This window comes from Helicoverpa zea, chromosome 14 (assembly GCF_022581195.2).
Source record: "Helicoverpa zea isolate HzStark_Cry1AcR chromosome 14, ilHelZeax1.1, whole genome shotgun sequence".
Classification (NCBI taxonomy): Eukaryota; Metazoa; Arthropoda; class Insecta; order Lepidoptera; family Noctuidae; genus Helicoverpa; species Helicoverpa zea.
This window is the reverse complement of record NC_061465.1, coordinates 8,240,056-8,257,388: the sequence shown is the minus strand read 5'-3', so window position 1 is coordinate 8,257,388 and position 17,333 is coordinate 8,240,056. Positions and strand designations below refer to the sequence as shown.

Below are 17,333 nucleotides of genomic sequence, written 5' to 3'. Positions count from 1 at the left end.
TGACCTTCTCTCTTCTCCATGATCAGGTCAGCTCTAAACCTTCACTCGTGTATAGTGCTAACAGACATACACCTGAGTGTAAAGTTTTTACCCTATGCACAACTTCTTATGAACAGTAAACAGAAAAGTTAAGCTTTTTTATGTACTAAAATCTCAATCGAAAAAACCTTGTAAAAAGAGAACCCCATGGTTTTTAGATGATATGAAATACTTTTTGTAATCTACAAATTATACTGAATCCAACCATATATACGAAGTTTCTGTCGATTCTGGGTTTTTTTTTTGGCCATCTCCTTTGCGCACTGAAAATGGTTCGGTTATCGTCACAGTTAAATAGTGCAACAGTACAACGTTCAACTCACTGTTAGTCTGCCAGCCGGCTCCTATTAAAATATTAGTATTTCCACGTAGCTAAAACTCTGTTATCAATGTCAACTAGGTGTAGAAAAGTTGACAAATACCGTTCTTGTATTAATATGCAGTAGGCACTTTTATCGGTTTACAAAGCTTAGCACAAAGCTGCATTGCTTGGTGACCTTCAAGGGCCCTATATAATGCCTCTGCCTTCCTCAGGACGATATAGTTTGCATTGAGAAGGCTCAGCAGCAGTTCTCCACAATCAATCAATATGAAGTACTTCGTAAGTATTATCTTGAATATTTTGTACCTACCAAAAAAATGTGCCTGTCGTAATTACTCGAACAAAGCTTAGGAGTGACACGATCCAAAGCTTTCAAGCAGCCCCTAGCTAGTTAAAACATCTGGGCATCTAAAAAGGAATCCTCAGGACTTCAAGAGTATTATAAATGTGAAAGTAGGTAATTCTCTATCTGTCGCACTTTCGCACCAAAACTTCTGAACCGATTCGAATGAAATTGAGTGCTCGGGTATTCTACAGCCTGAGAAAGGATATACTTTTCTTAACGGTGCTGGAAGAAGTTTCCTCGAGACGCTCCGTGGGGAACTGTCACGAAAATTAGGTCCTAATCAGATATTAGGGCATTTAAAGATCTTGTTTTCTTTTGTGTTATTGTTTGTCTGCATTCGTTTGTTTATGTATTTCCAGCTGGTTTTCCTGATCGTCTGCGTGGCTCTGGCCGCTGCTTCTCCCCAGCTCATCGCTGCTTGGCCAGGCTGGCCAGGATATGCTGGCGTCGTGCCCGCTACTAGGGTACGTATTATAATCAAATATCTATCTAACATTCTAAGTGGAATGAATGTTCAATGCAAAAACTTTAATGTCATTAAAAAACTAATAAAACGGTCCTAAGCATCAAGATGCTTTTATGACATTCTTGACGACGAAGAAAAGGAGTCTAGAAATATTGACACACACATCAGTTCATATACCAGTGTTTTGACCATAACCATCGAAAGCCCCAAGCATAGTCAGTCTTACCTAATTTTAAATTTACTCCAACCTTTTCACTTTTGACTTAACTAATCACCTTTGTCCACAGACCCTGGTAGCTGGTCCCACAGTGGTGAACCATGGCGCTCGCATCATCGCTCCTGGCTACGTCATCTAAGCTATATTGTGCCTGCTCCTCAAACAACATCCTTGCATTATGTCCAATGGTCCAACTCAGAGCATACTCGTATATTGTACATATTGATCTGTAACTAAGTATATAATTAAATTGAAGGTATCGTCTATAACTTTGTTGTTTTATGTGTACCAAAAGCACCAAAACCTAAGTTCCTTTCAAATTTGCTCCACAATAAAAACATGACAATAACACAAGAGTATTTATCGCTAACTCGTCATTATAAATCTAACATACATAAGCAGACCCTCAACATTCAGAAAAGCAATCTGCATGTCAAGAGCCGTAACTAAGTAGATACTTGTGAGCCAGACTTGACATTTCAGGGGCTCCAGCACCCAAAAAACACTACCCGATATGATTGTAGAGCCCATATACATTTAGGTAGATGAGTCAGTACATAGGGGAGTACATAAGCGACATAGCTATAGGTACAGCGTGTAGGTACCTATCGTTAAATGCGCAAAGCCTGCATGTATGTAAATTGATGAAAAAATCAGATAAACCACTTTCTGACATAGGATTCATTATTAAAAAAAAAATCATCAGAAATATTGCCCTGTCTTTATTAATCGGTCAAGTCATCACGTGCGCCAACGACCGAACTTATCAAAAAGTGTTGCCTTGCTTGGCTCGTCGTCACAGACGCAAGAAATAATCAGTAAAATGGTAAATAAATTCTTGAAACCGAATTTAAACTGTTCCTAAAACAATTTATTTTTTTAATACGTTTAGGGTGTTTGTTGTTTTCCGCTTTTCACGTTACACATTTTACCTATAGGAGTATTAGGTACATAAGGGAGTGTAGGCATAGGGAGAATGTACAAGAGAGCCTATAAGAGGTGTACATAAGAGAGTATCCAAGGCAGTTTATAGGAGAAAACATAAGAAGAAGAATTAGATGTGATATAACAAGTAAATTATGGCTGTGACAACATGTGATGTAATCCTACCATGGAAAGAAAAACAAAAGAAGAACAACCAGAACCAGCCCACACGAAATGTAAATAGAATGTTATAACTAGTAATATTAGTAATGAGTAATCTAAATATGTATGATTGATAACTAGGTTTGAAGTCAGAAATGTAAATGAGCCTCGTAACTTCTAAGAAGCAGTGGACTATGTCTATAAATCATCGCGAATGTAAGTATGCAAATATTGTGAATGACTAAATTATCAGGAAAGCCTGCATTGTTAACCAAGAACCATAAATAGTTATGTATTGAAAGTCGTCCTAAGCTGTTTCATAACATTGGATAATAATGTTTGGGCAAAGAATTTTTCTCACAAAGGGCCGGAAGGTACGAATGTTCGCCTTTACACACGATGTGACAGTGACCCATCAATTGTTATCAGCGGAAAACTCAAAACAAATGTCTACAGCGCTATAAGTGTATAAAAAGGAAGACCAATTCATAACATGCAGAACACCTTATCTGCACTAATAAATCCTTTAGATAGCTAAGCTTTATACCTCTTTGAGTTCTTTGTCAAGCAATTATTGCACTATATTTTAAAACCTATGTACAATTGAAAAACAATATTAGCAATAGGAATATAATTATATAATATTTTATTGTAGTATCAACGCGCACTACGTAGTTGCTAAAATAAGCTGTAAAAAGAGGTTAAATAGCATATACGCTAAGTTCGTTTAACTTAAACATCATCGATATATATGTGTGGTGGCCTTATCGTTGACTTGACCACTTCATGAAATGACTCGACCATTTCATGAAATGGTCCCGTTTCATGAAATGTTTCACTGTTTATTGGCCACATCATGATGTGACTTGGGCAAATCAATGATGAGAAATCGTTTCTCGATATGTGCAACTAAAAGCTCGGCTTCTTCATGAAATGATCAAAATTAATTGATCACATCGTAAAATAGTTATGTAAATTGCCCCTAGGGGCGCTGCCAGCGCTTTATTTACGTTTGAAGATGGCGGCCGTTGACTGCATTGAAAATTCTTGCAGCGAAAAATTGAATAATTCGTTTGAGGAAAAAGTGACAAAAGAGTGTATACGACGAAAATAATAATAATATAAAATAATTCTACGTTGGTGAATTATAACAACGTTTTTAATTATAAGGTTATAAAACAAATCAAGAACAGTAGGGTGACCACGCCAAAGACGTCCATGGACTATTACTGGCTGTCAAAATATAACGTTATGGAAACTGCAGATGAGGAATATCTTATATTTAAGAAAAAATGCGTCGACTATCCTACTATGCGTATAATTCCGATGGAGAAGTATTTTAAAATATTAAAGGAACTTCATAAAACTGTTGGATAAGGTGGACGACTAAAAATGATTCAATACATTAAAAATAGGTTAATATCCCAAAGAAACCCATTGAACTATTTATTGACTATTATTGTGTTATTAATAATAATATATATGACAGGAACATACTTTGCTGTTTAATTTGCTTACTCCAAACCCCATGGAATTATTTACCAGCGATGTAACCCTTATAACTTCTTGCGAGTAGTAGCGAGTGTAACATCCACCAGATACAAGAACCCACCGCTCTCAGAACGCATCCCAAACGAGCCAGCTGAGCGCAGACCTAGGTAAGGTGGGGAAACTCGTCTACCCCTATAGTCTGCAACATAGTATGCAACAATAATGTCCTCTTAGCCAATTATCGGCTACGGCGGCTGTTCTCATGTAAGGAGATTAGCCAACTGCGCGAGACATATTATAGTGCACAAGAATTTGCGAGGTGACACACAGACACAGCTGCACTCACTATTCCTTCACTTCCATAGCCCGATGGGACGGCAATCCAACACGATCGGAGAGAGATCAGGCGCAGGACCGACATTTACGTGCTCTCTGATGCACAAATACCAACTTCCAAGCTGCGGGCTGTTTCGTGAAAGTCTCTAAAACCCACAAAGCGATTTCGGCTCGACCCGGGAATCAAGACCTCGTGCTCGACAGCTGCGCTTGTGTCGCAAGCTAGACCAACGAGGCAGTGAACCTACAGGTTACGTCATTTTAGATTAAGTGTGTTCTATTTTAAGATTCCTAAAATGTTACTAAAGTTCCTATTTTATTTAAATTATTATGTATGTCGGACTTAAAGGACAATGAACAAGTTCTTACTCTTTATATTTGCAATCGAAGTTATGAAAAAAACCTAAGTGTTTTTGCCTCCTGACAATTTTGAGCTGTGAAAAATTTCACAACTACCAGATTTTATGAAATTAAACTCCAATGGGTCGACCCAAAATATTGTGGATTTATATTAAATATTTTATGGATACCCTATTATACCATACGGCCAGACGTGGATGACAAAATCGAGAAATGTTGACGATTTAACGATCTGGTCAAATTATAGTTCGGCCATTCAGAGAATGCGTTCCTGACACGTCGCGATTGAACTGACGACGTAACTTTGCAATGGCGTTGCAGTTACGATAAAAATATTTTTGCTGGTTGTTTACCGTTTTAACAATTGAGGAGCATTAAAACAACATTATTATATCAATAATCAATGAATGTAGTTACGTCGTCAGTTCAATCGCGACGTGTCAGGAACGCATTCTCTGAATGGCCGAACTATAACATGAACATTTCATGAAACGCAACCATTTCATGAAATGCTCAAGCTTTTCATGAAGTGGTCAATTCTACGATATGGCTACGACATATGTACTACGTACTAGATAGAACGTTTCGAACAAAAAGCTTACCACACTGAACTGCAGTGCAGACTATGCAGTGCCCAAAATGGCAAATCAGAGCGATTTTGACACCTGCGTCAGATGGATGTCTATGAAACGACAATTATAAAATAGAAAATACATATCAAGGTATAAACTTACACATATAAACTAATTCGAGAGTCAAGTTAGTAAAATTACACGCTGTTCATGCTATTACAACGCTTGTATATCATACTTTTCATTTATAATTCAATTTTACAAATATGCATTAATTTGTTCCCGCCCGCCATCTTAAATTATGGATTAAGAAAATCGTGCAGAAACAGATGTGCCATAAAACTGGCAGTAGGTAAAATATCAATGAAAACAGACTTCACTTTGTCATGGTATGTTCTTACTTTCAAGAAAAAATAATTAAATTCGCGAAAAGGACAATGCCAGGGTCTGGGCTCATAGTTTGCCCAGCAGTGGGAGTAGTTCCAGAGGGTTCCTTAGTGCACTCTGAACACGTAATGCAAATATTTTTGAAATCGCTCCCTGGGGTCCCGAGGAAAACCAGTTCAAATATTCTCCATGAAGAGTCACTTGACAAGGCCTGAGCCATTTGCCCAGTAGTAGGAGTGTTTGGAATTGGTTCTTTACTTCACTCTTAACACGAAATTAAAATATTTTTGAAATCGGTCCCAGGGGTCCCGAGAAAAACCGGTTCAAATGTTCTCCTTAGATATTCACTTAACAAAGTCTTTGGCATTTGCCCAGTAGTGGGAGTGGTCAAAATAGGTTCTTTACTACACTCTTAACATGAAATCCAAATATTTTTGAAATCGGTCCCTGGGGTCCGGAGAAAAACCGGTTCTAATATTCCACATGAACTGTCGCTTTACAACGCCTATGTCATTTGCCCAGTAGTGGGAGTGATTGAAATAGGTTCCTTACTTCACTCTTAACATGAAATTAAAATATTTTTAAAATCGGTCCCAGGGGTCCTGAGAAAAACCGGTTCAAATGTTCTCCTTAGATAGTCACTTAACAAAGTCTTTGGCATTTGCCCAGTAGTGGGAGTGATTGAAATAGGTTCCTTACTTCACTCTTAACATGAAATTAAAATATTTTTATAATCGGTCCCAGGGGTCCCGAGAAAAACCGGTTCAAATGTTCTCCTTAGATAGTCACTTAACAAAGTCTTTGGCATTTGCCCAGTAGTGGGAGTGATTGAAATAGGTTCCTTACTTCACTCTTAACATGAAATTAAAATATTTTTATAATCGGTCCCAGGGGTCCCGAGAAAAACCGGTTCAAATGTTCTCCTTAGATAGTCACTTAACAAAGTCTTTGGCATTTGCCCAGTAGTGGGAGTGGTTAAAGTAAATTCTTTACTTCACTTTTAACAAGAAATTAAAATATTTTTGAAATCGGTCCCTGGGGTCCGGGTGAAAAACCGGTTCTTATATTCCACATGAACAATCGCTTCACAAAGCCTGTGCCATTTGCCCAGTAGTGGGAGTGATTGAAATAGATTCTTTACTTCACTCTAAACATGAAATCAAAATATTTTTGAAATCGGTCCCAGGGGTCCCGAGAGATTAATCTGATAAGACTTTTCTGCCAAATAAGTCTTAGGATCTCGCTGTCAGGATCCAGTGCTGGAAAATGTTGGAATGGGTTTTTTTTACTGTGATTTTCAAATAAATTCTAAAAGCGTTGGATTCTAATAAGAACTGACAATGATTTTCTGAAAAAAAAGGCAATTACCGCAATATTTTTGAATTTACGGTTTAAATCTACAAGGTGCCTGCGCAATAAGCTATCTTCTAGAAAAATCTTATCAAGAGGAATAAAATAAGCTCGAACATGAGGTAGTTAGTAGATACCGTTGAGGAGTTCCCTCGTCTCTCTGTCGTCTCCATTGTCAGGTCAGATCTTAACCTTTACAGTTTTGTGGTGTCTGACACATATACCCGAATGACAAGGTTTTACTCGATATGTGTCTACAATTTTTCGAGAGTCGCTCCCGATTTTTTTAGAGGTTCCATCACCAGACCCTGGGCCGGATGACAAATGAACCATTGAGGAAGTAAGCCCTTACAAACAATAAAATAATTGTTGAAATCGATTGGTAAACGACGGAGTTATGCACGTACAAACGTAAAAAGAATACAAATGAATTAAGAACCTCCTCCATTTTTGGAAGTCGGTTAACAAAAAGTAGTCGTGTACAATACCTCGTATTTGTCAATGAATATAATTCATTTCAATTAAGGTAATAAAAATGGAATAGTTAAGAGTTCGTAAGCTTATTTTTATGTAATATTGAATAAGAGTCAAACCAGTTTTTCTCAGGACTCCCGGGATAGATTTCGAAATGCTTTGGTCTGGGACCTAATATAAGCCTATGGAACATAATACACTATGCAGTTACTGTGGGCAACACTTGAGCCCAACTTCCATACAAAGATTAGCATTGTCCTTTGTGATAGCCCTCTTAAGAAAAAAAAACATCGTAATTAATATTAAAAACCCTAAAAATAAGTTCCTGGTTTTAATATATTACATGATTTTGCATTCAATTAGATATAAATAAACTTTTTGATATATTACATGATTTTGAATTCACTTAGATATAAACTTTTTGAGTAATGAAAAATGTAGGCAAAATACGAGCGACACTTCTGCAATTAACATCAATGAGGATGACTACATGTCACAATACGTCATCGAGATGTCAACAGACATAGACATAATATTAGTAAACAGGACTGCGCATATAAACCCAAAAAACGAGCCGAGTGAAACAGTTAGTACGGAGGCTGTCTGTCCCTTTCTAATAGGGTGACTATGAGATTAAGCTATGTGAGACAAATCCGAATTTGCTAAGATTATTAAACACAGATTAGTATTGAAGTTTTAACTTACGCAGTTTGTGACCTTAAGATACTAATAAAGGCTTTTAATAATTAGCGGAAATTAGCAGTATAAAAGCAGGAAGATTCGAAGTGAAGACTGTTTTTTTCTGTATTTCTACTTCATATATAGACTGCTGAGCCATTTATGTCGCCTTTCTTCATTTTTTGGGAAGCTATAACAATAGTACAACAGTTTTAAAATCCATCACCCATATTTTGACTCGTTACAAGAATTCATGGGCACCCTAGTTGTTTGGTTTACGAAAATGTTATTATTAGCTAACCTGTGGAACGATATATTGCAACCACCATAGGATTCACTTTTGCAAGTAGAAACGCAACACGTTTTCACCATTTTAATAGTTTAAATTGATTTAATACAAAAAAATATAAACAAAATTTTAAATGCTGATTACGCGCCAAGAATGTTCAGGGTTACCGCTAGAAAATAAAAAAAAGCAAAATAAAAATTTATGTTGTTTATGTTTTAATAATAAATACGAATAAATTAATGCGATTGTTATTAATTTTTGACTTACAATTGTTAAAATAAGATAAAAATATAAGTGATTCAATTGTTTTTGGGAAGACAAAACTTTTGATCACAACATTTTTTTATGCTGGCAATGTGTTAGAAAGAGACAAACAGCCTCCGTTCGAACTATCCCTCTCGGCTCGGATTTGCCTCTGTGTATTATGCAACCAATTTAGTACCTTATTGCGTTAGAATAGAGTTCATTTTCGTAAATATATATTTTGAGCGTGCGCAATCTTGTTTAGTAATATTATATCTATGTCAACAGACGACATAAGCGGGTAAATTATTTGTATGGATGTTCTTGTCTATCGCTAGAATATATGTCAATGTTAAAAATGGAAGCGCCTGATAGAATAGTGACATTTTCGAAATTAGAGACATTTATGTTATTTTTTCTTGAAAGATTAAACAAATATATTGGAAGTTTTTTTTTCTCCTTTTCATCTCTCTCATTGCAACTGTCCCAGTTATGGATCTCTCCAAAATCACACCACGATAAGCAACTTTATACAACAGACAAAAAAATCTGCTTGGTATAATGCATAAACAGATAACGCTCTTTATGTTGAAAGGCCAAAATGCACAAATTAATTCGCTAACATCGTGCTAGGTTGATAATAAAAATTTAGAGTGGTGCCAGAGTGACTCCTGCGGACTTTCATATTATTTTAATTAAAAGATATAAGGCTTTTATCCAGTAATAGACCGAACTGAAGTATCTTCAAAAATAAAATGACGTCTAACTGAAGCTACAACCACGTTTACCTACACAGCTTGATGACAAAACAATCCTAATAAATTATTATGCGCACTTATAACTGGAGCGCATAAATTATATTCTGCGCATTTTTTTTTTCCTGACAACTGGTATTTTCATTAGATATTCAGATAGGCTGTTCTGACCTTAGGAGGGTCTAGCCTGCGTAGGGCTTTGCTTGATGGCCTTCGAGAGCCCTATATATGCGTCTGCCTTCCGTGAGACGGTATAGTTGCACTGAGAAGGCTCGACAGCAGTTCTCGTGAGATCTACATACACTGCCATCAAAATGAAATACTTTGTGAGTATCATAATCTGCGGATTTTCGTTGTTAAAAAAAGTAACTGCGAATGGATAAAAGTTTAAAGAAATTACCGTGCGGATTTTTGAGTTCTGAGAGTGTTGACAAGGCGAAAGCATTTTGCCCCTAATTGTCTCATATCGATCCTTAACTTAGAAGTTTGACTTTTATGACCAAAAAAAAATGTTACCATCCCTTTCTATAAAGCCTGGAATATTAATCATGCATTTATAAAAAAAATTACATTCTTCACAGCTGGTTTTCCTCGTGGTGTGCGTGGCTCTGGCCGCTGCTGCACCCCAGCTCATCGCCACACTCCCCTACACCGCCGCCATTGCCCCTGCCACTGGGGTAAGTCACTTCTGACTAGTTTAGCTATATTTCTCTTCTCGAAATCATAAACGAGCTTCATCCGAACATTCATTGAATGTTTTACCGAATCTAAAGATGAGAAAGAGTTACTGAATCGAAAGTCTAAGAATTTGGAGCAATTTGCTTGGTTTGTCTTCGAGATAACCTGTATAATTTGCAAAACATTTGCATCTAAGCTTTAGGCGACTTAGAAAATAAATATAGCCAAGTTTTTCTGTTTCTATAACATCATAATAGTTTTCTTTTGACGTATTTTCAGTACCTATTATTTTGGCTTTCATAGCTTTACGAGTAGAAATTAATTTACGTATCTTTAGTTTTCATAATTAAATCATAGACGTCATCAACAATCTTTTAACATGCTTTCACTGTTAATGTTATATTAATATTAATTTAGTTTAAACTTCCTAGTAGGTTTTCCTAGTGGTCACAAGCATGCAAAAAGTTGCATATGCAAATGTTGTACATTATTAGCTGATGCTTATCATTTTACCCAAATGCTGAGCGAATTGCTTTACAGTAACAAAAAAGCTGTCGAGTTTTTGTTCTTATTTACTACCTCTTGACATTTATGTAATTACTTTGCTTGGATTCTTATTTCCAGTGACTAATACTTTATTTGTTCTCCCACAGACTTTGGTAGCTGGCCCTACCGTAGTTAACGGTATCGGCGCTCGCTGGATCGCGCCAGGTTACGTTGGCCCTGCCTTCATCTAAGCATCTCTAAACAGCTGATTCAACTTGCACTTTGTTCATTGGCAGTTATTCCGTCTTCTCGTATATGTAAATAATAATTTAATTGTCTGTAACAAATAAATGGATAACATTTGTACGTGAATTTTGGTGTTTTTGTTTTCCTTGATAAATTGGCATTTACTTTTATTTGATCTTTAAGATTACCTAATCTATTACACTCAATTGTTTTGTAGGAAAAGTCGTTTGAATTAGGTAAACTCAGATTTGATAATAGTTTATTTATAGAGATTTAAATCTGGGTTTCAGTAAAAAAAGCATTAAATAAAGACTGAAAAAGCGTACCCCAGCCTGTAATTGCATGTAATTATTCAATTTGCATCGTCATTCCGTTATTCAACAAAACTGCAATCATTGAATTAGTGTCAGTCTCGAAAAAAGCCGATAAATCAGACTGAGATTGTAATTTCCGCACAGAAGCCGAAGATGGCAGATCTAGATCGTGTCACTCATTATATAATGTGCTGACTTTTATTTATTTTAGCGTTTAATTAAAAAATATATCAAATCGGAGTGGTGACGGCAGTTAATTATATTTTTAACTAAAGTTATACATACTTATTCTGCTCGGGAAATTCGATGAAAGCAATTAAAACCTTTTTAATTATAATGATGTAGCATAAGTCTACATTGTTTATGGTTGTTGAACGTTAAGTTTATTTTTGGTGATCATGGAATCTATTTTTGTCACACTCATTTACATTGAATAATAGTTTTGACTTTCATGATCTTTCTAATCTCTAATTACCTTAATTTTTGCCGTCATGTTTCTTAAGCTTATAATAAATGCGTAGCCAATCTATACATAGCCAAAATGCGAGAAAGTAATGTTTTACGTTAGAAATTATCACATGTCAGAAGTCGCGACGAATATAATTTAAATATTTAACATAATACGGCTCTGAGGAATTGTAATGGCTCTTATACAGTTACGTAAATGATGTCATATGGTATAATTCAGTTGTAGGTATGGAAAGGACGATGGGCGTTTTGGTACCCTGTCCAACAGTGTTGATTCTAGTACCATTGCGTAGGTCTTGGCAAGGCAAAAAATGTTTACTATGACGACTAGTCCCAAATCCTTGTCCATTTCGCGTGACATCGACTAATAGAATGTGTAATGTTCATAAATCATCAACGTAGATGTAGTTCTTAAATCGAACTGTATTTAATAAAAACTGGTAAAGTAACAAAAAAACAGGAATTAGGCCTTCTTAAAATGTTGGCCTGCCGACTGCTTTAAAAAAAGACTGTGCAGACCTTTGCAGTTCACGCAGAACTAGGTTATGTATTTGATGAAAGTCTTTCAGTATTTACAATCAATTAAGGTTGAAAAGTTAGGAGACGATGTTAACATAGTACATATTACGACTTAATCTTGCTCCTCAAGAGGTGCTGTGATAATGATGAATTTCTTATAAAAAAAAGATGAATAGAAATGTTTTGAACTTTTGTCAAATCATATGACGATTGTGTTTCCGTAGTATGACTCCATAGAATATTGCAAACTTTAGATTATAATAGAGTGTATCTCAAACAATGTAAGATGTCTATTAACTGAGTTTAAAATTATTACACTGACGACATATGCCTCTTAATGAATTTGCATATATGGATGACATACTTGTTTCTATGTCGATTCAATTTTTATCGTTACTCGGATCGGACAGCTAATTGAGGCAGGCCCCATAGTTTTCATTATTCTTCACGCAAATACCTTTCTAATGATATATCATACGTTACTGTTGGAGCGGGTACCAAATCTCATACAAAGTGCCCATTGTCCTTTGCGTAGAAATGAAATTAATGTTGCGGTAGGTTTCAAGCATTAATCCCTTCATAGGTTGATATCCAATATTAAAAACAAGATGATTTCCTTAATTTTGGTTTTTTGATAAGAACTCCTCACCTAAGACTTGTCACATTGTCTTGGAACTTTAGGTGACATAATAAAATAATTAAATAAAATACCATGCTTTGGATAAAGGCCAAGACTTTTTTGTGGATGTGATTTTGTTAAGAGCATACTTACATACAAAGCGTTAGAGGATGAAAGTACCTACATTTTGGCTAATATATTATGCTAACTTTCCATCTGCCAATGCCAGTGTAAAACAGAGATGGCGACTTGTCCGAGCACGTGCTTCCAAGATTATGTAATTCAAGAACAATGACTCAGTGTGTAGCCAGATTTCATATTCATTTTACATTGAAATTTTTGAAAAGGAATAAAAATTCTACATGGTAATGTGGATGTACTATACCTATACATATCGTTTATATTGAAAATGTAATAAATATCGTATTGTGGACACCGTATATATGATATTCTTTGAGTTTCAGAATTATACAAACCAATTTACCCGCACAAATATTTGATCAGAACCAAAATAAAATCAATACAACCGAAAGGGGACAACCAATTTACTTCAGTGTTTTTTTGCCATTCTCGCTATAAAGGTACTCTTTATTATATACGTGTTATATAATACAATGTAATTTGGTATAAAATGATATAAATCTTACCGATCGTAACAGTGTGGTCGCTAGAGATAGTAAAAGTGGTCAGTCTTGAAAAATAAAAGAATACAAGAAACTAAAAAACTCCGACCGACATAACTGACAATCTCATTCGGTAACACATTTGAGAATTAAATTAAAAGACAGTATGATTTTACTTACTCGTTAATGAGAAGAATTTGATATATTTTTATTTTATTTGCACGTTCAACGTGTTACGTGCAAAAAAATCTGTTTATTAAAAATTTATATAAGAATTAGAAATTAGTTAAGTCATCAGTATTTCTTTCCCGCATTACAATTTAATTTTTAAATTGCATTAGGTACTTAAACTTACACTCTTACGGTCTTCAACAAAGCAAGCGAGTGTTTCCCTCTAAAAACCAGTGTTAACTTACATCTAGTGGTAAGGAAATCCACCCGCCTGCCATGAAAGTTCTCAAGAAACCACGAAACAAATCACAGATGTGAATGGGTTGATGATCTACAAAGTATCAACCTAGGACCCATTACCACTCACGTAACACCAATGAGTCATGTATAGACAAACGGAGCCAGCTGTGCAGGGGGGCACTGATCAGTATAACCAGATTTGGTGAATTCAATCACACATATTGAAAAAACAGGCTCCTTAAAAATCGAATAAACCTTATTGCTGCGCTATTTGATGTTTACCGCCAAAAGTAACAGATACCACGTGCCATAATACTCATACGAGTTGAGGACTAGCTATTGCAGACTCATTTGAAGGACAGTCCCTTGATTTCTTCTTCCCATGTCATAAAATGGCAGCATCAAATCAAAGTTCGCTCAGCGCTGATCTGAAAAGATAGCGCGGTGGGTCTATATTCATATTACATAAGGCAAGACGTCACCTGACGTTCGTTCCGCGACTTACCACGCGTGATACATTCAGGAAGGAACAAAGAGAATGCTGTGACGTCACCATCAGGCCCTTGGTCCCACGTCCTATCCAGTTACATCATAATGAGAGGACTCCGTAAGTCTTAGAACGGCTTTCGAAAGGCGTGCATCGATGTAACCTCTTATATAAAATTAGTAACGGTGGCGATATGTCAATACTCTTGTTGTAAATCGAAGATAGTTAACATTGTCAAGTATGGAAGTAATAAAAGGAAGAGCTATGCTGGTATTGAAAATAATTTATGTCGATTCCAAGAACATTTTAAATTGGAAGATTTCTATAAAAGTTCTCAAAATCCTCACGAATCTGATAACTGTTCCGTCCGTTTATACAATTTATACGATGACTTCTTTAAAGTAGGTAGGTACAATGCTTAAAAACCGGAAAATCTCGCAATCTCCTTAATGTAAAAACTGGCCTCATTTTTTCTGCAACTCTTTTTCTTTTACTGCCTTTTGTGCATACTTAGTTCAATTCTTTAGTTCTTTTATGAACTAAAACTTTTTATATGTAAGTTAAGTTATAGCTTGTGTATTTTACTTGATCTCACTGATAAAAAGTTTAAGAATGTAGTTAAAAACATTTTGATTAAAAAGGCGTATTATAAAATTCAGGATTACATTAATGACAGTGATGCCTGGCGTTAAATTAATATTGTTTTTTCTTTTTCTCTGCACATGTGGCTTTCCCGGCGATCACGGGCACGGGAGTGCCTCCGCCCCGACCAGCCAAGCGGACCCCAAGTTGCATTATTTCATCAAGAACTTGGTTACCCAATATATTTTTTCTTTGAATTGTATACATTATTTTTCCAGTAACGATTGCACTAAAATTATTTTGCATAATTTATTAATAAATTTTTAGCTCAATTTGGATTTTACATTCTCAGGACTAGATAGAAAACTGTATGAAATTTGTAATTAATTTTATTTTCTTTTAAAAAGAGTGTCCATGGAGTTTCTTGCCGGTTCTTCTCCATGTGACCAACTATCTTTGAAACCGTGCACCTATATTTGAGGTTTCGAAAGAGCTTTCATAGGCCTATTTGAAAAATAAATAAAAAAAAGGTCTATTAAAATTGGAAGTCATAAAAACAAAATAAATTAATTAGCCCGCATAATGTGTGGGACTACCATTGCATTACCAAACTTTAATGTATTAATCACCGTCGGAAACAGATAGGAAATTCGAATATAATTACACTGCACTCCTCGTAGAAAGCAGGTCATTATAATAAATATAATAGTTTTAAAACATTTCTAACATGTGTTACTGCAAAAACTGTGAAAATAATTATGCACTAGATAAAGCTATATATGCAACCAAGCGTAGAGAGTGCAAAGCAATCTGTTTGGTCCAAGGGTGTTACTCTGCTAGGTACTGGTCAGATAACATGGTATAAATAGCTGTGCTTTATTTTATCTACTGTATGTCGTGTGATTATAAAATCTTAAGTATCTTGTATTGGATAATATCCTTTCACTACAGATGTAACTTGCTATCACAATGAGGGTTTTCTAAAATGGCGTCCACCAGGTGGCAGCACCGAGTCGTCAGGTCCAGGTAACTGTCAAAGTGCTTATCTTTACTATGAATAGTGAACGATTTTAGTGTTTTTATTTTTATTTTATAATTAAAGCACTGCATTATTTTTACTATTGTGGTTGAGTAAATAAAAAAAACTAAATCATATTGTGTTAACAAATTTTTCAACAAGCTTTTCCTTAGTACCAGTGACTTTTGCACCCTCTCTCTTAGCTCAATTTTTAGTTCGGAAACCTTATTCTGACCGTAGTCCATAATAAAATCAATAACACTTCCAATATAACAGAATTTCAATCCTACTTATATCCTACTTATATTATAAACGTGAAAGTTTGTGAGAATGTATGGATGTGTGTTTGTTATTCAATCACGCAAAAACGGCTGGACCGATTTGATTGAAATTTGGTATGTAGATAGGTGATACCCTGGATTAACACATAGGCTTTTTATCAACACACCACGCGGGCGAAGCCGCTGGCGGAAGCTAGTAAACAATAAGTTCGGACCCTACAATTCCATACTATTTGACAGCTGTTTGGACCTGACGCATACGAAGCGCCGCCTGGCGGCAGAAAAAGTATCGAAAACCCTCATTGCACATCGATGAATATATCACCAAAAAAGTATTTGTTAAAATATTATGTTTATGCCAAAAGATGAAAACCTCTTTTTAGCACACAATATAATACAGACGAAAAACTGAATACAACTTGCTAGACAAACATAGGTACTACATATTATGTGCAGCTAAATAATTCAATCAGATAGAAATAATTGCACCGATTGATCGACATTTTATCACCTTGAATGACATCAAATTACAATTAAACGCGTATTCATTTGGATTCAATATTTAAATATGACCCAGATTCGCATCGATATCATAATTTCCACGAGATACGAGATAAAAGCCGTTAACTTTGATCGAGGAATCGGTTTAATAAAGTGTTATTTAATGCATTTCTTGGTTTGTAACTTATACGCCTACTACCTGTTTATGGTAGACTTATAAAGATACTTATGATAAATGGGATGTAGGTTAGGTAGGTAAGTAGGAAGGTATACAGCGTACTTTCAAGGTATTTTTTAAAGCTTGTTCCATAGTTCTCATTCTTACAGGCTGAATGTAATCTAGAATAGGTAATAAGAGTCAGTTTTCTGTAGCCAAACGCTGTTAAGTTGAATAATTAAGGTACAATCTATTTATATTGAATGTCTATTATTTATCTATTCTTTGATGTAATTTGAACTTACTGATTACAACTTATACCCACAGTAGCAAGCGTCTCATCTTACTTTCGTGTATAGAAATCGTCGAGAAACCCTAACTAATGATGAGTCAGCAATGTGACAGTTTACGCACGATTTTGTGAATAACCTGCCTCCAATGCCTCCCACTGTGTTTGGTTTCGTAATTGATCGAGAAGTTGAACTTCACTAATTAAGAACTTTGTACTCAATCGTTCACGGAAATAAAAACT

General features: G+C 35.5%; 1 protein-coding gene across 2 annotated transcripts; it reads left to right on the top strand.

The window, feature by feature from the left end:
* Positions 1-481: 481 nt before the first annotated feature.
* On the top strand, positions 482-10,947 carry LOC124636169. 2 transcript variants are annotated; one of them, XR_006985104.1, is made up of 3 exons: positions 482-640; positions 1,067-1,171; positions 1,461-1,504. XR_006985104.1 is itself a non-coding variant. In XM_047172110.1 (2 exons), exons 1-2 carry the CDS (start codon positions 1,055-1,057, stop codon positions 10,824-10,826), a joined length of 201 nt encoding a protein of 66 aa, XP_047028066.1. In that variant the 5' UTR covers positions 663-1,054; the 3' UTR covers positions 10,827-10,947. The 2 variants fall into 2 exon arrangements, 1 of the variants encoding a protein (XP_047028066.1); XM_047172110.1 differs by lacking the exons at positions 482-640; positions 1,461-1,504 and adding an exon at positions 10,743-10,947 and having other exon boundaries at positions 663-1,171.
* The last annotated feature ends 6,386 nt before the right edge of the window (positions 10,948-17,333 follow it).

Bases quoted from the DNA above. Each gene is read 5' to 3' on its own strand.
- LOC124636169 (XM_047172110.1), top strand. From the start codon at position 1,055: ATGTATTTCCAGCTGGTTTTCCTGATCGTCTGCGTGGCTCTGGCCGCT. The intron at 1,172-10,742 runs GTACGTATTATA...GTTCTCCCACAG, and splicing joins GCGTCGTGCCCGCTACTAGG to ACTTTGGTAGCTGGCCCTAC.